Genomic DNA, 23,255 nt, shown 5'->3' with positions numbered 1-23,255 from the left:
TCAGGAGATATGCCCAGTAGTGGGATTGCTGGGTCATATGGTAGTTCTATTTGTAGTTTTTTTTTTTTTTTTTTTTTTTGCGGTACGCGGGCCTCTCACCACTGTGGCCTATCCCATCACGGAGCACAGGCTCCGGACGCACAGGCTCATTGGCCATGGCCCACGGGCCCAGCCGCTCCGCGGCATGCGGGATCCTCCCGGACCGGGGCACGAACTCGTGTCCCCTGCATTGGCAGGCGGACTTCCAACCACTGCACCACCAGGGAAGCCCTATTTGTAGTTTTTTAAGGAACCTCCATACTGTTCTCCATAGTGGCTGAACCAATTCACATTCCCACCAGCAGTTCCCTTTTCTCCACACCCTCTCCAGCATTTATTGTTTCTAGATTTTTTGATGATGGCCATTCTGACTGGTGTGAGATGATAATCTCATTGTAGTTTTGACTTGCATTTCTCTAATGATTAATGATCTAATGAGCATTGTTTCATGTGTTTGTTGGTGGTCTGTATATCTTCTTTGGAGAAATGTCTTTTTAGGTCTTCTGCCCATTTTTGGATTGGGTTGTTTGTTTTTTTGTTATTGAGCTGCATGAGCTGCTTGTAAATTTTGGAGATTAATCCTTTGTCAGTTGCTTCATTTGCAAATATTTTCTCCCATTCTGAGGGTTGTCTTTTGGTCTTGTTTATGGTTTTGTTTGCTGTGCAAAAGCTTTGAAGTTTCATTAGGTCCCATTTGTTTATTTTTGTTTTGATTTCCATTTCTCTAGGAGGTGGGTCAAAAAGGATCTTGCTGTGATTTATGTCATAGAGTGTTCTGCCTATGTTTTCCTCTAAGAGTTTGATAATTTCTGGCCTTACATTTAGGTCTTTAATCCATTTTGAGCTTATTTTTATGTATGGTGTTAGGGAGTGATCTAATCTCATACTTTTACGTGTAGCTGTCCAGTTTTCCCAGCACCACTTATTGAAGAGGCTGTCCTTTCTCCACTGTACATTCCTGCCTCCTTTATCAAAGATAAGGTGACCATATGTGCATGGGTTTATCTCTGGGCTTTCTATCCTGTTCCATTGATCTATCTTTCTGTTTTTGTGCCAGTACCATACTGTCTTGATTACTGTAGCTTTGTAGTATAGTCTGAAGTCAGGGAGCCTGATTCCTCCAGCTCCGTTTTTCGTTCTCAAGATTGCTTTGGCTATTCGGGGTCTTTTGTGTTTCCATACAAATTGTGAAATTTTTTGTTCTAGCTCTGTGAAAAATGCCGGTGGTAGTTTGATAGGGATTACATTGAATCTATAGATTGCTTTGGGTAGTAGAGTCATTTTCACAATGTTGATTCTTCCAATCCAAGAACATGGTATATCTCTCCATCTATTTGCATCATCTTTAATTTCTTTCATCAGTGTCTTGTTCCTTTGTTCTTTTTCCCTCTTTGTTTTCTCTTGGTGTCTTAGAGTCCATTTATTTTTCTAAGTACTCTAAATACTTCTTCTAAGTACTCTGTAGCAGTTTTACATTGCAGTTGCAAGTCAGATGTAAAAAATATTGACTTATTTTTTCATATTTGAATTCAGCTTGGTCTCTAACTCCCGTTTCACTGATGATGGAAATGAAAACTAATCATGTCACTTCAAGGTAACTCAGTTTCTTCCAATTTAAATCCCCATCTCTCTGAAGTCAGTTGCTCAGCAAAATCAGGATTAAACGGGGTATATTCTTTGTAAGGGCCACTCTTCCTCCTCAGAGGGTTTCCTTCTCTCGCCTCCCCTCTTGGATAGCACTTAGGAGCAAGGGGAGCTGACCATGGGGAGAGGTGCTGGGCTGCAGGCTGCCCTCTGGAACCTCCCTGGCCCCTGCTGATTCATCTCACACATCCCCATCCTCAGAGCTTTCCCCCTCTGTATTCACTGCTGATGTCCTTGGTGTTGGTCTTGAACTCTGGGCACAATATCTACCTATTTTGTGTCCTCCAGTCTCCTGACTCCTCGTGATTCAGCCTGGTAACTTTTGCCAACCCTTCCCTGGGGAATGCAGGAACGTCAGGATTCCGTGCCACACCAGGAGCTGGCTGTGAGCACTGGGAGTGCTATTGTAGGTCTCCTTTCTGCCTAAATATCTCTCCATCATGTCTGCCCCACTCTGGGCACCCAGCAACACTTTCTCCCTCCCCCCGGAGTTCTAGGCAGCAAGCAAGGCATCATCTCAGCTGCCTTCCTAGTCTATTTGCAGGCTTCCTCTCCCCACCCTGACTTCCAGCCTAAGCAGTAAGACTAGAAGAGCTCTTCTCTCAGGGCTATTCTTTTCTCCACTCCCCCTCAGCCTTCAACCCCAACCCAGGAAAAACTAGCCTCCTTTTGGGATTGGACACATCTCGTCTGTCATGGTTCTCAACCCTCGTTGCACTTTTGACTCAAATATGGATGTAGAACAGTTGAATCAAGTGTCTGGAAGGGAGCCCGAGCGCAGATAATTTTTCAAAGCTCCCCAGGTGAGCCTAAGGTGAGCGAGCATCGGGACCCACGGCCCTGTTAAACCTTCCGTCCTCTGGCTTTGCCTGACCGCCATCCTTGATATTTCCGCGATGTTCCCAGTTTAGAAAACACTTTCTCCCGTGTCTAGCTCATGCTCATGAAATCCTGGCTTTGAGACTGTTTCAGAAATTAGCTTCAAGGGTTGGTTTTATCGTCATAGCCGAAAATTCACATCTTTCTGCTTCTTTTCATCCTAGTCTTAAAGCATCCCAGTCCCATCTCAAAGCTACTGATCTCAGGTGACCTCAGCCTGCAGCGACTTGAAGCAGGATTTTGGTCCCCGGCCAGAGACTGAAGTCAGGGTGCAGCAGCGAGAGTGCTGAATCCCAGCCACTAGACCACCAGGGGCCAGTGGCCAGTGACACAGCCCTGGCCCATCAGCTGTAGAGAAATGAATTTCCACATAGAGACAGAACATAGTGAAACATGTAAAGTGTTTATTAGGAGGAAAAAGAGTACATGTGGATAGACACACGGGTGGACTCAGAGAGAGAGTCGCATCCTTGTGGTAGTTTGAATCACTTCCATGGGGCATTTCTTCCGGGTTTCCTTTGACCAATCATCTTGCTTTGCCTGAGATGAGTCCGTATTTGGTACATCTCATTTACTTACTTTTAATTTTATGTTATCCCATAGGGCCTGCATTTATATAGGATGTTCCAAAATCTTCTCAGGAAAATTCTCCAGCATGCGCAAATCTCAGCACTCTTCTTTTTGTACAGGAGGAAAAATAATTTCCCCTCTACCCTTCTAGGTTCTCAGCTGAGAACCGCCCCCCCGCCGCCCCATAATAAAAAGACAGATTAATAGGAGAAAAACAAACATCTGTTTAATAACCTGTATGCCTTGGGTGTTCATGGAGATACCCAAGAACACTGAGTAATTCCCAGAAATGGCCAAAGCCATCACCTGAAATACCATCTCCAGCTAAAGACAAAAGAAGGTATTGGGGAGCAGGGAGGCCTGTTGATGGAAGGTGAACAAGAAAAGCACAGTAGACAAAGGTAAGGTTTGTTAGTAGATTTAAGCTGGTGTCTTCTCCATTGGGGAGAGTTTATAGAGATTTAGGGTCATCCTTTTCTTCTTGGTGCAGAGAGGGAGACACCCTTACAAATGGAGATTTCCTTTCTGAATGTAAACTTCTCTTTCAAAAGAGTTACTTTTAGATTTTTCAGAGCTTCTCCTAAGTCTGCTGTTTCTTAAAAATAACCAGCTCAAGATAATTCTGTGCCAAAGAGGCGTATTTTGGGGTGGCATATCCTGCTGCCCTTCACTTCCTTTTATAGAACAACACGTATGTCGAGAGCCTGATGCCATTTTCAAGTGTACGGCCCAAAGCATTTATCACATTTGTTCTTACATCAGCTCTGGAAGCTGCAGCAGGACTGTTACCCCCTTTAACAGATGAGAAAGAGGCTCATCCATCTTCCAAGTCTTTCCCTCCCCTGAGACCCTTATCTATCCTTCTCCAAGTTCCCTTCCGGCCACTCGCCAGGTAGGTACCAAGTTGCTCCATGTGGCATCTGGATTTTCCTCTAGGGCTCCTGTTCTAGAACAGAATTCAGCAAAATTTTTCTGTAAAGGGACAAATAGTCAATATTTTTAAGCTTTACGATCCAACACACACTAAATCAAAGCTATTATGTAGGTAATTTTGAACAAGAGTGAAAACCAACTTCCACAAATATTTTACTGGTGAAATTCAAAATATAATAATAACGAGTTCAATTTTTTGGAGTCCGGGTCTGCTAATGAGGAACACTGAATTTTTGCTGGGGGAGGGGTAGCATTTTGCTTCACTGAGATTCAAAGCAAGTGCTTCCATCTTCAAATGGATTATAAATGTTTGTCTGTGAAAAATGTTCTTAGCTCTCTGTCTGGACAGAAACAGCCAGAACCTTGCTCTGGACCTTTGTTCTTTTTCTCTTCCCCAAACATTCACTGAATCTATGTTTCATCTCACAAGATAGCATATGTCATATATATATATATATATATATATATATATATATGCCATATATATCGATGGCTGATAACTACTTATTGTGTTACCACTTCTTCTGAAACTTGATGCTTTTACAAAAATAGCCTTCAAAGGATACTTTGCAAATCAGTTTCTCAAAGCCTAAAGAAACTATGATTAGCAAAGAGCAAAAGTGTTATGCTGAGAAAATTATTTATAGGAGACATCTTGCTACACAGTTCTGTTAGGGTCTTTGTTTTAATAAATCCAGCCCAGGGGAATCAGTGAGCCAAGGAAAGGCGTTTGGGACCGGCAACTTCAATCCCCACTGACACTTTCTGCATCTGTGAAAAATCGCACTGCAGAGAGATGCGCACTGCCTTTATCCTTCACAAGGAAAGGCTCTTAATACCCAGACAGTTCACTTCCCAATCTGGAGGAAGTTGTTTCAGCGTGAATTATCTCTTCAGCAACAAAAGGAAACGTGTTACCTCTATTTAACAGGCGAAGCACTGGCCTTTGGGCCCTATTTTCTGGTGGGATATTTGTGTGCTGGATCCAGCATTTGATTTTTTAGAAAGGCAGCGGTACTTACCCTTTAGGTATTTATATGTATAGCAGAGGCAAATGGAGCTCTGAGTATTAAATTACTGTACTGTACCAGTTGAGAATTCTATGAGAGCCAGCCAACTCCTTCCCCCAAATTGTATTTTTACTGTTCAGTGGCTGCAAGTTCCCAGGAATCTTCAAAGCAGGGCCACTTATTTTACCCAGTGCGAGAGCTCTTAGCTGCTGCCGGTGTTCAGTGATCTCGTCTGGGAGGCAGCAGGATACCTAGGACGCTGTGAGATCAGACACCACCAGGTTGCTCCTAGCTCCGAACTTATAGAATGTGTCTGCCCTTGGACAGTTCACTTAACCTCTAGCCTCAGTTTCCTTGGCTGGAAAGTGGGGCTAATAACTACCAAGTAGAGCTGCTTTGAGGATTAGGTGCAAGTATGAATTATACTCCTGTAGCGCCGGATACATCTGCAACAGGGCACTGCTGGCCTGGGTGATGCGGTGCCTGCTGAGTTCTCCTCTCCCGTCCCTGCCCTGTCTTTTGGTCACTTTAGCAAACCAGTGTCTGTGCCAGAAGGTGACTGAGGAGGGTGACATCCACATCAGGAACTTGTGTTTATTAGGAAATGGTGTAAAAGAACTCATGGTGTGTGATGTTATAATAAAATGCACTGAAATCAGTGCATTTTTGATTAACCAAGCTACTTATTGCCGAAAAACGTGATGGGACCCCCAAAATACCCAGTCCTGGCTGGGCTCTGAGAACGGGATTTGCAGAAATTCATGCAAAGACAGCTCCAGGGATGGCAATGAGTTGTCTATGTTTTTCCTACAAATGGGGCCTTGGTGTTAGAAGATTCTCAGCTAACAGGCCTGGAAATTAGCTGAGGCAGAGCTGGGACCAAGGAAAATGGCAGGGGTTGAGTCTGAGGACAAAGAAAGGCAGCTTGGCCCAAAGAAAAGAGAAGAGAGAAAACAGGGTAAGCTCCGGACCCCTGATTCCTAAACCATCAGCCAGACATGCCTTTGGAGATGTGGCCACTGGGCTGGCAGTGGTGGGGGGCAGTTGGGAGCTCCAAGAGCGGCAGGAGGTAAGAGGTGGGCAGGGCAAAGCAAGGGGCAGGCAGACACTCCAGCCCCTGTAGCCACCGTGGTGACCTAGACAGCCAGCCACGCTGTGACACGCACACACCCCGGTGCCCCGGTAAGAGCCGTCGCTGAAAAGGGGAGGAGGGAAGACCCTTCCCGATGGGGGCTTTGTTCTGAAGACAGCTCATCACCGTGTCCACACGCCACAGATCCACAGTCTCCGTTTCTAGCTCCTTCTTTCCCCTGCACCCCTGGAGTCTGCTCTTTCCACTCCAGCAGCCTTGCTGACGCATATAGATGCAGACATATAGATACATAGCTATAACTCGATAGCTTCAACCAGAAACCGTTTTTACTGAGGAACACCAAGAGCTAGTGCTTGCTCTACTTGCCCACTAGGACAATCTCTTAGTGTGTTTTTATCTCCGCAGGTGCTTGGTACATAGTCTAACAAAGGCATCCTCCATTGCCTGGTGACGCTTGTTGACCAGATGAACAAGTACACAAATGAGCAGCCACACTTGACCCCTGCTCAGAGCCCTTCTGTGCGGTGCGGATAAGGCATTGAGTTGAGCGAGTGCCAGGAGCAGCAAGGAGGTGGGATCTCACACATTTTCTCCTGGACCCCACAGGCAGAGGCACAGACTGACCCTGACCTCAGGGCTGAGAGGAGGTGACCTCGGGACGGGCTGGGCCATCTGCGGGGCTAAGCGTCCTTCACCCGTCACTGCAAGTTGGACAGGCATTTCTCTTGGGCCACTGTGACTGCCCCACTCTCTTCCCTGGGGTGTTTTCATACACCCACCCCTGATACCGACCTCAGACTTCACACCTTTATACCATGTTGTGTACTAGACTTCCTTATTTCTCTTTCCTCCTAAAACTCAGGCTTCTTTCGCTGCCTGTCTCGTTCTAGACCCAAAATATTTCCTGGAGTGACACCATTTGCCGGGATACTCCCTCACCAGCTTCTCCCCTCTGTTCCCCTCCCCCTCAGTCCTTCATCCCTCTGCTTTTCTTTAAAGTTCTTGATAACACCTCACACGTGTTGAGTACATTGTCCTGCACGGAGACCATGTGTTTTCATCACCTCATCAGATTCTAACCACGTCCTATTAGGTGTCCAGGGCAGAGTCTCATGCCCGGTTTACTGATGAGGAGACTGTCACAGATGGTTGGACACCACCCAGCAGGACGTTTAGATTAATATGCTTTCCCTGAGCCCTGGGGCCGTGTGTCCCCACCCATCCTAGAGTGAGCACCTTGGTGCTTGCGCCATTTATCCCAGATTGTGAAAATGTGGTGTTTGGGCTAAAGCTGGAAGCATCTTGGGATGGTTATCTCCAGAGTGCTAGAAAATCTGTCTCCATGAAAAGAAGGTAAGGATGGAGGTAGAACCACCCTTGCAGTCTCCTGCCCTCTGTTTACCGGCACCTGGAAAATTTGGGTTCCCATTTATAATGTAATGTGACAATCAAAGGAAGCTTAAGGATTATTATCACCAGTTCCACATTTTTTATTGTGGTAAAATACATACACAATTTACCATTTTACATGTATAACTCAGTGGCATTTAGTACATTCGTAATATTTTGCAACCATCGCCACTATTTACTTCCAGAATATTTTCATCCAGATGGGAACCCTGTACCCATTAAACAGTCACTCTCTACTGTCCCCTCCCCACTGCCCCTGGCAACCACCAATCTGCTTTCTATCTCTATGGATTTCCCTGTTCTAGACGTTTCGTGTAAAGGGAATCCTATAACATATGACCTTCTTTCTTCTGTTACTTAACATGTTGTTTTCAAGGTTCACCCATGTTACAGCATGTCTCAGAACTGTAATCCATTGTACAGGTGGACCATATACATTTTGTTTATCCATGCATCCACTGATGGACATTTGGGCTCAGCCTTTTGGCTACTGTGAAAGATGCTGCTGTGAACATGCATGTACAAGTTGTTGTTGGAATACCCTTTTCAGTTATTTTTGAGCGTATACCTAGGAATGTAGCTGGAGCAGAGAGGGCAAGAAGAAACTCAGAAACACAGACTGTCCGGATGGAGCCTTGGAGGCTGTTGTGAGACCCTGACTTTTACTCTGAAGGAAATGGGGAATCACGGGAGGGTTTCCAGCAGACGCATAGCCTGATCTGACTTGTGTTTCAATAGATCATTGAGAGTTGGCTGCAAGAGAGCGGGGTGAAAGCCAGCTGGGAGCCATGGTGGTAATCCAGGCAATACGATGATCATGGTTCAGGTTGCATGGTGGCAGTGAAGATGGTGAGAGGTCCTCAGATCCCAGATGTCTTTTGAAGGTAGAGCCATAAGAATTTCTGACCGGTTGGCGCCAAAGCCAACACCAAGGTTTTTACCCCAACATTTGGAAGAATGGAGTTGACATTACCTAAGATAAGGTGAGATGGGTTTGAGTGGAAGGAAGGTTAACGATGCCTTTCCAGCTGTGTCTGAGGGATCCCTTAGATGTAATGAACCATTGAGTAGGCAATTGGATGTACCAGTCTGCAGTTCAGAGGAAAGACTCAGACTGGAGTGTAAATTTGGAAACTATTAGAATATAAATGCTGTTGAAACCCGAGAAAGCAAACATGATCACCGAGGAATGAATGCAGATGGAGAAGAAAAGAGATCCAAGGGCTCTGTCCTGGAGTCCTTCTACCCTGAACATCAGAAAGCAAAGGCAGAGTCAAGAAGGAAAATTGAAAGGGGCGTCCAGGAAGACAGCCGGGCACGGAGAGCCTGCTTCCAGGGAAAGGGAACGATCTGCTGTATCAGATGCAGCTAGGAGGGCACACGTGACGAGGACTGAGAATTGGCCATTGGATTTAGGATGAGTTTTCTTTGACCTTGACAAATGCACTTGCCGTGGAGCGGTGAGGATGAGAGCCTGGTTGAGTGGCGTAGAAGAGAACTGGGGAGAAAATTGGAGACATCAGGTGTACACAGCTCTTTAAGTTAATTAATTAATTAATTAATTAATTAATTTTTGGCTGCGTTGGGTCTTTGTTGCTGTGTGCAGGCTTTCTCTAGTTGCGGAGAGCAGGGGCTACTCTTCGTTGCGGTGCGCGGGCTTCTCATTGCCGTGGCTTCTCTTGTTGCGGAGCATGGGCTGTAGGTGCTCAGGCTTCAGTAGTTGTGGCACGTGGGCTCAGTAGTTGCGGCACGTGGGCTCAGTAGTTGTGGCGCACGGGCTCAGTAGTTTTGGCACGCGGACTCAGTAGTTGTGGCTTGTCAGCTCTAGAGCGCGGGTTTAGTAGTTGTGGCACATGGGCTTAGTTGCTCCACGGCATGTAGGATCTTCCCGAACCAGGGCTCAAACCTGTGTCCCCTGCATCGGCAGGCGGATTCTTAACCACTGCGACACCAGGGAAGCCCTTACACAGCTCTTTAAACGGGCTTTGCTGTAAGGGGGAGCAGAAAATGAGGAGAGGCAGCTGTAAGGGAAAGTGGGTCAAGAGGGGAATTGTAGACTGTGAGCTGCTAGGAATGAGCCTGCCCAGGACGGAAGATGATAACGTACAGTGTTGTTCTAACACGTACTCAGGGTTTTTAAATTCAGATATGGTGAGGACAACAGATTATTGCCATTAAAAAGATAGTTTGTTACCCACAGTTTCCAAGAGAAGGAGGCCTGCCATGCCACACAGGGCCATCCGGGGAAGCACCTGGGGCAGTTAAGAGGAGAAGAAGTGAGGAGAAGGCAAGGGCCCAAGTCTTTACTGTGGTTTCTTCCAGAAGAAATGGGCGAGGCAGCGTAAGCAGCTGATCTGGCTTAGGATCGGCTAGTTGGAACATTTTGGGGTGTAGGGGGCTGTCTCCAGTTATCTGGTTCCTGGTCCTGGGATGATCAGGGTAGAGAGCTGTTGCTTCCTGGAGTGTAAAGACCAGGTAGAGGAGGTGACTGGGAGTGTGGGCTCTGGGCTGGTTAGTTTGCATAGGAGAGACATCCTCTCCAGCTGGTTTTTTGCTGTCTCTAAGAATCGGCGAGTCCTGGGAGGGGCAGTCTCCCCAGTCAACAAGGCCCCAAGTGCCAAAGCATCAAGAATACAGAAAATAAGAATAGATATTTAATACAGGTGTATTTAGGGGAGGGGGGATGGCTGAAGTGAGGTCCTTGAGCAGCAAGAGAGGATGGGTGGAGAGATTGGCCTCCGCTAAGAGCATGGACAGTTCAGTTACAGCAAAAGGGAGGCAGGTGGGTGACGGGGCCCACTAAGTGGGTGGACAAGGGAGGTGGGGACATTCGCTTTTGTTTGCTGCTTTCTTAGGGAAGTGGGAAGGAACGTGGCTGCCTGAGAGGGAGGAGGTCGTGTGGGAGGTTTGCGCAGGAAGGAGAAGCTGGGGCAGAGTCTCCTAGGAGAGTCAGGCTGGAGTGACTCGGGCCCCGGAGCAGGACTGTAGGACACCGCCGAGGACCCACTGGACACACACAGCCCTGAATTTAAAGCCAGATCAGCCTGCGGAGAGTTGCACTCATCAGCATCAGGGTTCTGCCAACAAAGCAAAGTGGGAGTGGGGAAGCCAGGGCGCTCTTACAATAAGCAACCATGGCTTTGAGCTTGGGGGGTGGGAAAAACACAAGAGAAGGGGTTCCACTGTCAAGGTGGCAGCGCCAGTGGACTGCAGGTCCCAGTGGGGTGGATCCGATGAACTTGAGGAGGTGAACTCGAACGATAGGGGCTGGATGAGAGAGTTGAGAGCTTATGGCCAGAGAGCACAGATGAGTTTATTGTTTTCTTATTTTTGTCAAGGTATATTTTCTGTAAGACATATATCTTTGTTTTCTGCAACAGAAAAGATAAATATGTCTTGAGAGGTGGGTAGGATTTGGGCAGACGGAGGTGGTCCTGTGGAGGACATTTCTGAAGAAGGACGTCCAGGCATACGTTGGGACACGTTTCCCGAACAGTGCATTGCCCAGTGTGGTCAAGCCATGGGCAGGCATGCTAAGGAAGAACTTCACTTAACTCAGGAGAGAGTAGGGAGCCAGTGAAGGGTTTTGAGGGTGGGCACATCTAGAACACAGGTGGACCCTTTGTCACCAACGAGGAGAGGAAGCAGTGACATTGACAAAGCTCTGCAGATCTGGGTGGAAATTCCTGGGCCTGCCGCCCTGTCCTCCCCTGTCTCTCCCTCCCTTTCTCCTCTCTCTCTCAGCTGGAACCGTCGTGTATGTTGCCTACATTCTCTGGAACAGCAACAATAAAAGCGATTATTTTTAATTTCCGTTCTTCTCCTCCGTAATGGAGCTATTAGACTTTGGCAGATCCCTTAATATGATTATCCCTTTTGAATGATTTCGAACTGAAATGTTTGTGCTGATGGTGGTAATCGCAGTGGAGTTTGAAGAACGAGGCTGTAGGCTCACGCTCCAGGAGCTCATGACCCCGAAGTGCCATCAACTGTGGTTTGATGGGCAGGTGAGGATGAAACCTTGGAGGGGAAGTGGGGCCCCGGTGGGCTCTCGGTTCTGCCTGTAAGGACGGGTCTGGCTAACCATGCCACCAGTGCAGTGGGTCCCAGATAGGGCCAGGTGGAGGCTTTCTGTTGGAGAGCTGCTTCTCCCGAGCAGTGAGGACAGCTGTCCATCATCAGTCCAGAATTCAGAGCAGTCATCCACTGAGCTCACCAGCAACACTCGCTGGCCCAGCCGTGGGTGAGGATACGCCTTTTAATTATTTAGTCTCTACATCGACCAGGGATACATCAGTCACCTGCTTGAACCTTGTCCCGCTCCCAGCACAGTGGGGCAGCCTCGGAGCCCTGCTGTTTGCAAGACTGGGTTTTTGGCTTAGCAGGGAGGCCGTCTCCTCGGGGCTGGTCTCTCAGGCTGCTTCCAGCCCCTCCTCGGCACCATCCCTGGGTACCAGCGCCCAGGCACCCTCTTGACACTGTGGCAGGTGCTTGGCCGTGGCCCTTAGGGAACTCTCCACGTGCCACCAGCAGCAGTAATGATCACATGCTTATTCCATAGCCTCCTGCCCTTCATCTTTGGGTTCTGACAGCCCGCCGGGATGCAGACAGCAGCCTGCTCGTCTGTGACCTCTTTGTGGGGCCTCGTGACAGCTGGGTGGCTGCTGTGGCCTAACTTCAATGAGGAGGCACTAGGGGACCTCACCGTCCTGTCGTGGGGAATCCCAGGGCCTCTGCTGTGGGACCTGCTGGAATACGCTGAACACAGCCGTGAGCAGCAGGTAGAGGACCCGGGGTGACTCGTACTGTGAGTCCATCTCTCCTCGCCACCGCAACCAAACGATATCATCCGGATAAAGCCAGTTACATGAAGAGATCAGGCTGCGTGATGGCGAAAGATGTTTCCTAAAGGGCGATCTGAGAGGTATCGGGAAGGAAGAAGCGGCCTGTGTCCTTGACAGTGAAAGTCCTGTGCCTTGAATCCTTCCCTCCTTCTCTCCCTCTCCTTCCCTCCTTCTTTGTTCATCCCTCCCTCCCCTAGCGACCGCACACTGTCCTGCTTCCCTTGGCTTCTGGTTCAGGTCAGCTAGTTTGTCCCTGGGGCATCACGGGGCCCTTCCCCACCAGGGGCGGTCACCAGATCTGTTACACTCATTCATTCATTCAACAGTATCTAGCTCTGTGTCAGCAAGGCACTCACTCCTGGGAATACAACGAGAAATTAGGGGGATAACTTCTCTGCTCTTGGAGACCTGGCAGTTCACGAGGGAGATGGCCCCACAGGCTGCTTCTGCTGGTACAAACACAAATTCCTAAGTCCTGTCTCTGTAAGTCTGGTTCCATGGTCTGGGCTGCGCCCAGGAATCTGCATTTTCTAAGGAGCCCTCCGGGTGATGCTGGTGTAGGTGGATCCTGAACCAATCTCAGAGAAACATGCTTTTCAGCCATGGGGCTGTGCCCAGAGCCACCGCTTCGAGAGTGTTTGTTGACTGCTGTGCCCTGTGATTCTAACTGCCCTGCTTGCCCTCGAGGGGTTAGAAAGCACAGCGTCTTAGAGCAGGATCTTAATTACGCATGCGTGTTAGCATTGGGAATTTTCAGACCTTGAGTTTAGGGGTTGGAGAGACTGTTCTAACTTCTCAGAATTTCTTGATGTGCTCAGCAATGGCTCTCTAGAATAAACTGAGGTGACACCAGCACTGGCTCCCGTTTCCCCTTCTCTGCAGACTCCCGCCCTCCCAGGACCACATGTCCCGTCTCCAAGCACACATGTCACTGGCATTTCTCCATCACTCGAGTGACCCTGGCTTGTAACTCTCCCAGAGTGAATCTTCCCTGAAGTTTGCCTCTTCTGGCTGTGTGATAAAACATGCACCCTCCCCCGGATCATAAGGAGAGGGTGGGGGAGATGGCACGTGTCATAAGAACAGAAACCTGTCTAATACTCACGGGTTAAGTCAAGGAGGACAGATCAGGCTTCCCTGGTGGCACAGTGGTTGGGAATCTGCCTACCAATGCAGGGGACACGGGTTCGAGGCCTGGTCCAGGAGAGTCCCACATGCCCCGGAGCAACTGGGCCCATGTGCCACAACTACTGAGCCTGCGCTCTGGAGCCCATGAGCCACAACTGCTGAGCCTGCTGTGCCACAACTACTGAAGCCCGCGTGCCTGGAGCCCATGCTCTGCAACAAGAGAAACCACCTCAATGAGAAGCCCGCGCACCCCAACGAAGGGTAGCCCCCACTCGCCGCAACTAGAGAAAGCCCGCACGCAGCAATGAAGACCCAACACAGCCAAAAATAAAATTAAAATAAATAAAAGGACAGATCGCAAAGACCCAGGGGGCTCGCACATGACCCAGGGGCAGAGAGCGGAGCCAGGCCTGTCAGCAGATGGGCAGCCGAAGACACCAGGCCGCCCCCCATCCCGTGGTCTCACACCTCCACAGTGCATCTACCTCCCTCTGCTCAGCCATCCTTGTACAGGGACCACCGGAGCTGCCCCCAGATGGCAGCCTGAGCCCTACAGATGGATGAGACCATCTAGTTCTAGCTCCCAGCACTGCCTCGATCCCAAGTTTCGGGAGAAACAGAATCTGATTGACCCCGTTCGGGATCTGTGCTCACGCCTGGTTCCGTTCACTGAGATTAGAGTTGGGTTCACATCGTGCTTTTGCAAGCAAGGGGTCAGCTGCTTCTCTCAGAGAGACCAGAGGCTGCAGGAAATGACCGACGGTGAAGTGGCTGCCGTCCTGGCGTAACTGGTACAGCTGCCCCAGTAGAGGGCAGTGTCCTGTGTCCATAGGTGTGATTGGTGTGAGCTTCCTGGAGAAACGCGGAGGGCAGTGGAGCCTTATTTATTGAGCCCCTGCTCTCTGCACTGAGCTCATTGCATATCTCTTCACAGCGATACTCCACAGAGACTTAACTGGGATCCAAGAGGGTCCATTAACTTCACACAAGTACACTTTCCCATGGCAGCACCCATGTTCATCACACTAGGTCCGTTCAACTCTGAACACTCACCTTTCCAGTGAGTCCCACTGCTGCCGCACCACGTGGGCACCGAGAGGAGTCAAAAATCTGGACGTTGAGGTCAAAGTCAAGCTCAGGATCTGGAGGAGCGGACGAGGATCTAACGTTGAGGTCTACAGTTCAGCTCAAGAGCCTCGCACCGGAGAGCTTCCCGGCGGCCCCAGTGGAGTTTCACGGGGCCTCCCGTGTGAGACGTCTGTTTCGCCCAGGAAAGCATCTGAATGGCATTTCTGGCGTTTGGCAGTCTGGGGGTTTGCCGGCTCCTTCACGAAGCCATTTCTGAAGAGTGCAGTGAAGCAGAAAGGCTAAAATGAAGGGCTTTGCAGTTGGCTGGGTCCTGACCTCTACTCTGTGATTCATGCCAGGTCGCGAGCTCTCCGCGGGCTTCAGCTGGAGAGGTCCTACCTCCTTCACACGACCATGGATGTTTTTAAGTGAGAGAGTGTGTGAAATGTGCTTTGCCTTTATGCTTGAGATGTAGTAATGACTCGATAAATGGCTGCGATAATCATAGTAATAATAATTGCTTGAACGCAGGAAGTATGTCGTGTGTTTCTTTACCCCCTACGGCACCAGTAAAATGCCTTAGAGGCGGCTTCTTCCTCCCCCTCCTTCAAGTGAGATACAATTGGCACGTAACACTGTGCGAGTTTAAAGTATACAGCATGTTGACTTGATCTCTGTATTGCAATAAGATAACCACTGTAGCATTAGCTAACGCCCCTAACAGCTCACATAATTATCGTTTCTTTTTGTGATGAGAATATTTAAGATCTACTCTCTTGGCAACTTTGAAGTATACAAATACAGTATTTTAAAAAATATTTTATTTATTTAGGCTGCATGGGGTCATAGTTGTGGCACAGAGGATCTTTTAGTTGCGGCATGGAGGCTCTTAGTTGTGGCATGTATGTGGGATCTAGTTCCCCAAACCCAGGCCCCCTGCACTGGGAGTACGGAGGCTTACCCACTGGACCACCAGGGAAGTCCAGTATTCTTTTTACTTTTTAAAATAAATTTATTTATTAATTTATTTATTTTTGGCTGCGTTGGGTCTTCGTTGCTGCGCACAGGCTTTCTCTAGTCGAGACGAGCGGGGGCTTCTCTTCATTGCAGTGCGCAGGTCTCTCACTGCGGTGGCCTCTCCCGTTGCACGGGCTCCAGGCGCACGGGCTTCAGTAGCTGTGGCTCGCGGGCTCCAGAACGCAGCCCCAGCAGTTGTGGCGCACAGGCCCAGCCGCTCCGTGGCATGTGCGATCCTCCGGGACCAGGGGTCAAACCTGTGTCCCCTGCGTGGGCAGGCGGACTCCCAACCACTGCGCCACCAGGGAAACCCCAAGTCCAGTATTCTTAACGATAATCACAGTGCTGTGCATTAGATCCCCAGAACTTGTTTGTCTTCTAACTGCAACTTTAGACCCTTTGACCAACATCTCCCCAATTCCTCCATGCCCCAGCCTCTGGTAACCACCAATCTACTCTCTGTTTCTATGATTTGACTGTTTTAGATTCCACATATAAGAGAGTTCTACAGTATTTTTCTTTCTCTGACTTGTTCCACTCAGCATAACGCCCTCAAGGTCCATCTGTGTTGTTGCAAATGTCAGGATTTCCTTTTCTCGTGGCTGAGTAATATTCGCTTGTATGTTTCACATGACTGTTGCCTCTTTCTCCCTCCCGCAGAACGCCAGCCATGATTGGCTGCTCGTTTGTGGTCAACAGGAAGTTCTTTGGTGAAATTGGTCTTCTGGACCCTGGGATGGATGTGTATGGAGGAGAAAATATCGAACTTGGAATCAAGGTTTGTGACATGGCATCCTTTCCTCTTAGTCTGTTTGTGTTTGTGAGTAGAACTGCCTGGTCATTTTTGCTGTCTATTTGAAGCTTCTTTAGCTGGTGAATGACAGAATCATTCACCCCACTTCTGTTCCTAAAGATGTTCCAGCAGGGTTGTCACCCCTCCTCAGACTGGGGGAGACCTGGCCTTCGCCCCTCGAAAGGTTGAACAATTTGTTCATGCCTGGGCGACCCAATCTGGACATTAGCTAGAGAATTTGGTTCCCACTCCCATCCAGTTTCACTCTCTCCTTAAATTTTTCTTAAAATTAAATCATCTCCTTAAATTAGAATTTACATGCTACATATTTTGACAATTCATGTACATCATAGAATCATAAGTTGCCAGAGGAGAGAAGGACCGTGTTCTGTGGGACTCTCCCATTTCTCAGAAATGCTTCTAAGGAGGATAATGGTGGGGGGGGGGGGGGGGGGAAGAAGACGCAGAATGGGCCTCTCACTGGCCCCCCATTCAGATCCGCTCCACTGCTGGATGTTTCAGACACTGGGTATTGCTTAAGATTCTGTTTGAAAGATGAAGTTCACCGTAAACAAAAAAGTTGGACAAATTGATGCATTCCAACCTCTTCACTTTAGTGAATGAACCCGAATGAGGGGTGTGGATGGGGGACACCTGGTAACCGCTTAACTGGTACGTCCTCCTCCGTACCGCAAAGAGGGGGGTCCTGGGGGATGATGCCCAGCTGGGGTCTCTGTGTCCCCACTGCTCCCTGTCCTGAGCTTGTGCATTCCTGAGCCCCTGGGAAGTAGGCTTGTTGGGAACGACTCAGGACACAACTGTAAGGTTTAAGTTTATTGAATTTCTTCCTCCTTCCGCTGCTGGAATCTCCTTGTTCTAGCCAGGCAAGTACCCAGTACCTAGTGCAAGTACTCCAGTCAAAGCCTGCTCTCTGTGTCAGATTTCACTCGTTATCCCTAACTGCTCAGGACCTTTAAGACACTGCATTGCCCCCTCCTCTACACCTGAGCCCCCTTCGTGGAATGGAAGGCTTCATGTCCTCATGATGTAATGAACGTCCAGGCTGCGGAAGCAAAGAGGATGGTGGAGACCTTCCCTGGATCCTAAAATCACTCCCTTTTGGAGACTGCAGACTCTTGCTGTGTTTTCAGTTCCAGGCTGGGTTCTTTCCTAAGTGGAATTTGCATAAGATTTCTTTGAAAGCCGAGCAATTAAAAAGCCCATGAATATGTTATCGTAGCTAATATACTTGGCATTTACCCATTTGAAATTTAATTGAAGGAAAAGATTTGGGCCCAGTGTGTTGAACTTGGACTGTAACTTCAGTCTCTGCCCTGCCCCCATCTCCTCATCCCTTCTCACGCTGCTCTTTTCCTTAGCTCTCATCGGCTTCTAGCACGCCAGGGAATTGACTTATTTATTATGCGTATTGTATTTCTCTACCTTTACTAGCTAGATTGCAAGCTTTATGGGGCACAGATCTTTGTGGGGCTCACCTTTGCATCCCAAGCATGTAGAACCATGCTTAACACATGGCTCAGTAGGTATCTGTTAGATTGATGACTGAATGCCTATTAGGACCCAACATGCGTAGAAGCAGCGACATCATGGAGCCAAGCCCGATGGTGGTGATAACTTGTCCAGGTACTTATTTGTGAAAGGAAGGAGCTGAAGGTAGCCCTGCATTGAGATGGTTAAACTTCTTACATTTTTAATAAATTTTATGATAGTTTATAAAATTATATGTATATTTGTATATAATATGTATACAATTATTAAAATTCATAATAATTTTGTAATTTTAATAATTTAATACTTTTATTAAGGGAGATTTGAATGTCTCTATATGCTGTGAGAAGGAACCCAGTGGAGGGTCAGACGTCACCAACAGAGGGGAGAACAAGATGAGGGAGCACTGTCCCTACGGAGGCAGGGGCACAGGTGGAGGGGTTATGGGGACAGGAGGGCCCCCAGATTTTATTGCAGGGGCAGGCTGCGCTCTGGGGAGAACAGAGGTGGTGACCGCGGAACCCACTGCTAAGAATTGCTAGGGTGTTGGTCTCCCCATGCTTGCAAAGCAAAAGTCTGGGTGCCAGGCTCTGCCAGGCTCCACGTTGATGACAGTGACAGTCCTTCGTGGCTACCCGATCCCTGCAGGAGGGGACGGGCTTGTGAGTCTTGGCCCTGCAGCAGCACAGCCTAGTAGAGCACAGCCCCTGTGCCATGAGCTGAGGGCCCGTGAGTTCCGCTCTGCATCTCCATGTGGCAGGCTGGAGCGATGGGGCCCAGAGCCTGCTCTCTGACTTGTCTTCTCTGGGGTAGCTCTGTGTCTGGCTGTTCTCCACGCGTCTTTATGTAAGCGTCCGATGGATGGGGCTCAGATCCCACCCTCATGCAATCACTTGCCTCTTATCCCGGGCACGTCCGGCATCCACGCTGGACATTTGGGAATGTTTATGCCTCTTACTTCCCATAGACACTTCCCATAGACCGTGTCATCCCATGACCTACGAGCTGACTCTCCACAGAAGCTTTGGTTTTCTGCTGATTCTCAAAGCAGGAATTGACAGCTGTTGGTACCCTAAGGGCCAAGGCCTGGGTCCAGGGTCCACGTAGCCACCATCTACACAGTAGTCTGTGTTCTTAAGGTGTGGTTCCTGACCAGCGCATCCACGTCACCTGGCCCTTGTTACAAATGCAGGTTCTCGGGCCCCATCCTACACTTACTAACACTCTGGGGTGGTGTCCAGCAACCTGTGTTTTAATAAGCCTTCCAGATGATTCCGTTACACACCCAAGTTTTGGAGCCCCTGATCTACACCCGACCTTAGCCGGCTTCCTGGCAAACACGTATCTATTCTCAGAAACGAGCCCGGGTGAGAGTCCACATGCTTCAAGGCCCACCTTGAAAAATACATTATTAAGAAAGCCATCCCTGCTGCTTGAAAAAACTCAGAGCTTATGTAATATATGTACACATATATACACATATATAATTATATAAAGTGTACACACATACATTATATAAATTAACCCATAATAACCTGTAAGAAATGACATAAAATTCTATGCTTTAGTTAAGTGGGGAAATTTTAATATGAGACCACATCTTTGTAATTTCTTTGACTAAGAAATAGGTCCATCTGTGATCTAACTATTCTCTAACATTTTTCATTACTTTTTAACTCCATCCTCAGTAATTAAAGAACAGGAAGAATAGAAATTCTCACTGTGGTTCAGGGAAATAAAAACAGTAGGGTTTACTCTAGGGCTATTGTTTGGATGAAAGGCAAGCTTGCCTGTGACCAAAACAGTCGATACAGTGGAGGGAGAAAAAAGCTTTCCAGGGCTGAGAAAATAAATGAGATCAGAAATTGAAAGGTTTCATCTTGTTCTGAGTGACATTAATCAGAAACCATTAACGAGGCATGTTATAGTAACATGTCTAAAGGGTAAGAGGAAAAAAAATTCTCCGAGGAGAAAAGACCAGATAGATTACTTTTAAGTGGTATAAAATCAGATGGCTTCAGGTTTCTCCAATATATCCGTCTGCTTTGGGAAGAAGGGGCACTTTCTTATTCTGAGCTCTCATATAAGAGCGTGACATACGCCACTACGGAATCCTGTCTGGCAGCTAATCTGAAAGGAAGGCAATAGAAAGATGCTGTCAGATCCTCAAGCCACCAGAAAAGGTCTTAGCTCACCATGAATCTCAAGAACTGAATAAAAGGCAGAATTCCTATGTGTGTACCTTGTTGTTGAAAATATTGTCGAGACCAGCATTTGAAGGACTGCCTCCTTCAAAGGGCTTAGAAATTATGGGCTGTCTGGGGTGGCCTAAGTCCCAGGGCTCCAGATGAACATGGAATCTCCCTCTCCCGCTCTTTGCCCCATCTCTTGTTCTTTTTTTTTTTTTCTTTTTTTTTTTTGCTCCCGATCTTGTGCCTTGTCTCTGACAAGCTGGTGGTATAATTCAGTGTGAGTCCAAAGGCCTCATAATCAGGGGGGCTGATGGCATATACAGTCCTGGTCTGACTCTGAAAGTTCAAGAATCAGGAGTACTGATGTCTGAGAGTGAAGATGGATAACTCAGCCCAAGTAGAAACATGAAACCGCTCTGACAAGTACTGTTGACTGATGCTCTGATCCCCACCCCAGCCACTCCTCTGTCCATGGGCTTCGGGACTCATCACCCAGCATCCATTTTAACCATGAAGGCTCCTCCCTGCCCTCTGTCAGACCCTTGACATCAAAATCCCCAATGTCCAGAAGCCTCTTGTGCCCTTTGTCTTCCATTTGGAACTCTTGGGCTTAAGTCTGCTCTATCTATTGGATGTTGTGATTTGGATAATGGTCACTCCTGGAGGTGACCAAACCATCAGTTCTGTCTCGTTTTCCTAATCCTTAGACTGTATGAGTCTTTGGTTCTTCCTTCCCTATTGGCGTTGGTCATCTCTGGCTATGGGAAGGTCTTCATAGTGCAGGGTTAGAGTATACCTGTGATAAAATTCAGAGCGAAAGTCCCTGGTCTCGTGTAGATAGAATAGGCTTTGGGATTTCACCGACTGGTCTTTAATCTGGATGCATCTATTTCAGGTGGCCAACAGTTCAGATGAATGCTTCTGGATATAACGGGGAGCCTTCTCTGCTCTAGCAGACGCTTTTGCTAGGGAGACCACAGTAGACAGACATGGTCCCTATCTCCATGAAGTTTATAGTCAGGCATTTAATAAGTAATTACCAATGGGATGAGTGTGAAAAGATAGGACAAGGGGAGAATAGAGGAGAAGATAAGAGGGGGAATATATGCTACTCTAGGGAGTTGGGAAGTGCCTCCCGAAGGAAACGATGTTGAAGACTTGAAAAATATGTTGAATTTAGATAGGCCAAGAAGGTGTGGAAGTGGAGTGTAAGAGTAAAAGAATATTCCAGACAGTTCTGGTTGGATGAGATGATTAAGTTGTAGAGATCTGTTAGACAGCATAGTACTTATAGTTAACAATGCATTGCATACTTAAAATGTTGCTAAGACGGTAGATCTTATGTTGTGTTCTTTTCAAAAAAGGTTGGTTTGTTTGTTTATCTGTTGAGATATAATTGACATACATCACTGTGTACGTGTAAGGTACACAGTAATAATAAGTAAAGAGCGGAGGAGGAAACGTTTGGAAGTGATGTGTATGTTTATAGCCTAGATTGTGGTGATGGTTTCCCAGGGGTATACTTATCTCCAAACTCATCAAGTCGTATATGTTAAATATGTACAGCTTTTTAATGTCAGTCATGCCTCAATAGACTGGTCTTAAAAAGAAAAAGGATATTTCAGGCAGAGAGAAAAGCATGTGCAAACGTTTGGAATTCTGAGAAGGAAATATATTCTGGGAACTACGAGGCGTTCCAGGTGGCTGGAGCAGGTAAAGGGAGAGGGAAATGTGTTAGATGTAGTGGCGTTAGATTATGCAAGACTCGTAAACAAGAATTTGGCTTTCTCTTAAGGACCACTGTGGACGTTTTGAAAGAAAAACAAAAGAGATATGCGATATAAGAGACATACATCTGTGTGTGTATGTGTATCTACACATAGTCCCATGTTTTACCCATAACCCAGATCCTCTGGAGGCATTTAAGGGGAGCGAGGTTATCAGAATTTTTTTTTTTTAATAAGAGGACCATTATGACTGCCGTGTGGAGGATGGATGATAAAGCTGGATGGACTCAGAGGAGGGGCAGTGAGAGAGCCTGGACTGTGGTTGGGGCAGTGGGAGAGAAATGGACAAATTCAGAAGGCAGGATAGACAGGATCTGAGGATTGCGTGTACAGAGGGGATGAAGGGAAGCGGGGGTCAAGGCTGACTCTGAAGTCACTGGCTTGAACAATTGGGAGTTGCTGTTCTCTGAGATGCACCGTTGGAGGATGCCTGGGAGGAGGCAGAAGATGACGCTTTCTGTTTGAGATGTGGTCAGTCTGAAGTTCCTGACACTGCCCAGTTCATCCAGTAGGCAGTTGGTTGTGTGGAGAGTAAGCTAAGGGTAGAGGACAAAGCTTGAGATAGACTTGAGCATCTTTGGTACCTAGATCATATTTGAAGTTGCCAGAGGCAACAGGTTGCATAGAGAAATGAAAAGAGGGGATAAGACAGAAGTCCAGAAAACAAGCAACATTTAAGGTGTGGAGGGAGTGGCTGGAAAGGAAACTGAGAAGAAGGGACCCAGAATAAGAGAAAAACCAAGAGAGAGTGGATTTGAGAAGAGTGTGTATACATACCCAAAGCAGGCATGGGGAGGAAGGGATGGATCTGGGCACCATTCAGGAGACATGATGAACAGGAGCTGGTGGATGATTGAACATGAGGAATGAATGAGAGGGGAGTGTGGGGTAGCTCCCAGGTTTCTGAGCAACCGGGTGGATTCACTTAGAGAACACTGGCAGAGAAGAAGGTCTGTAGGTGAGAATTCGAGAAGTTCCATTTTAGAAACATTGAGTTTGAGGAGTAACAGTCCTCTGTGACCTGGCAGTGAGATGTTGAGGGAGCACAGGCGTAGGACGGGGTCCCAACCAAGAGCAGGAATTGGGACGAGGTTCCAGGAGAAGTATGGGATGTTCCCCGTGCCACTCTGGGCTCCACTGGACAGTGGGGCTCAGGGTTTAGGCTGACTTATCTCTAAAGTGTATTGCCATCCTCTTAAATAAGAAAAGCTGAAAAAACACACATATGCATATACACACCCCGCCCCCCAAACAAGCCTTCCACAAGAGACTTTCCCAAGGACGGCCAGCAACATCATGTCAGTTTGTAGAATAAAATGGTTTCCGTAGAGTTTCTAAA

General features: G+C 47.8%; 1 protein-coding gene across 1 annotated transcript in view; it reads left to right on the top strand.

The window, feature by feature from the left end:
• GALNT17 (polypeptide N-acetylgalactosaminyltransferase 17) overlaps positions 1 to 23,255 on the top strand; it is a 453,307-nt gene that overhangs the window by 342,966 nt on the left and 87,086 nt on the right. Inside the window, exon 6 of the mRNA XM_032605830.1 lies at positions 16,296 to 16,413. Within this exon, the coding sequence (XP_032461721.1) occupies positions 16,296 to 16,413 (118 nt within the window). The remainder of the gene's footprint in view (positions 1 to 16,295; positions 16,414 to 23,255) is intronic.

This window comes from Phocoena sinus, chromosome 15 (assembly GCF_008692025.1).
Source record: "Phocoena sinus isolate mPhoSin1 chromosome 15, mPhoSin1.pri, whole genome shotgun sequence".
Classification (NCBI taxonomy): domain Eukaryota; kingdom Metazoa; phylum Chordata; class Mammalia; order Artiodactyla; family Phocoenidae; genus Phocoena; species Phocoena sinus.
The sequence above is the reverse complement of the archived record's forward strand: the minus strand, read 5'-3'. Positions and strand labels throughout refer to the sequence as shown.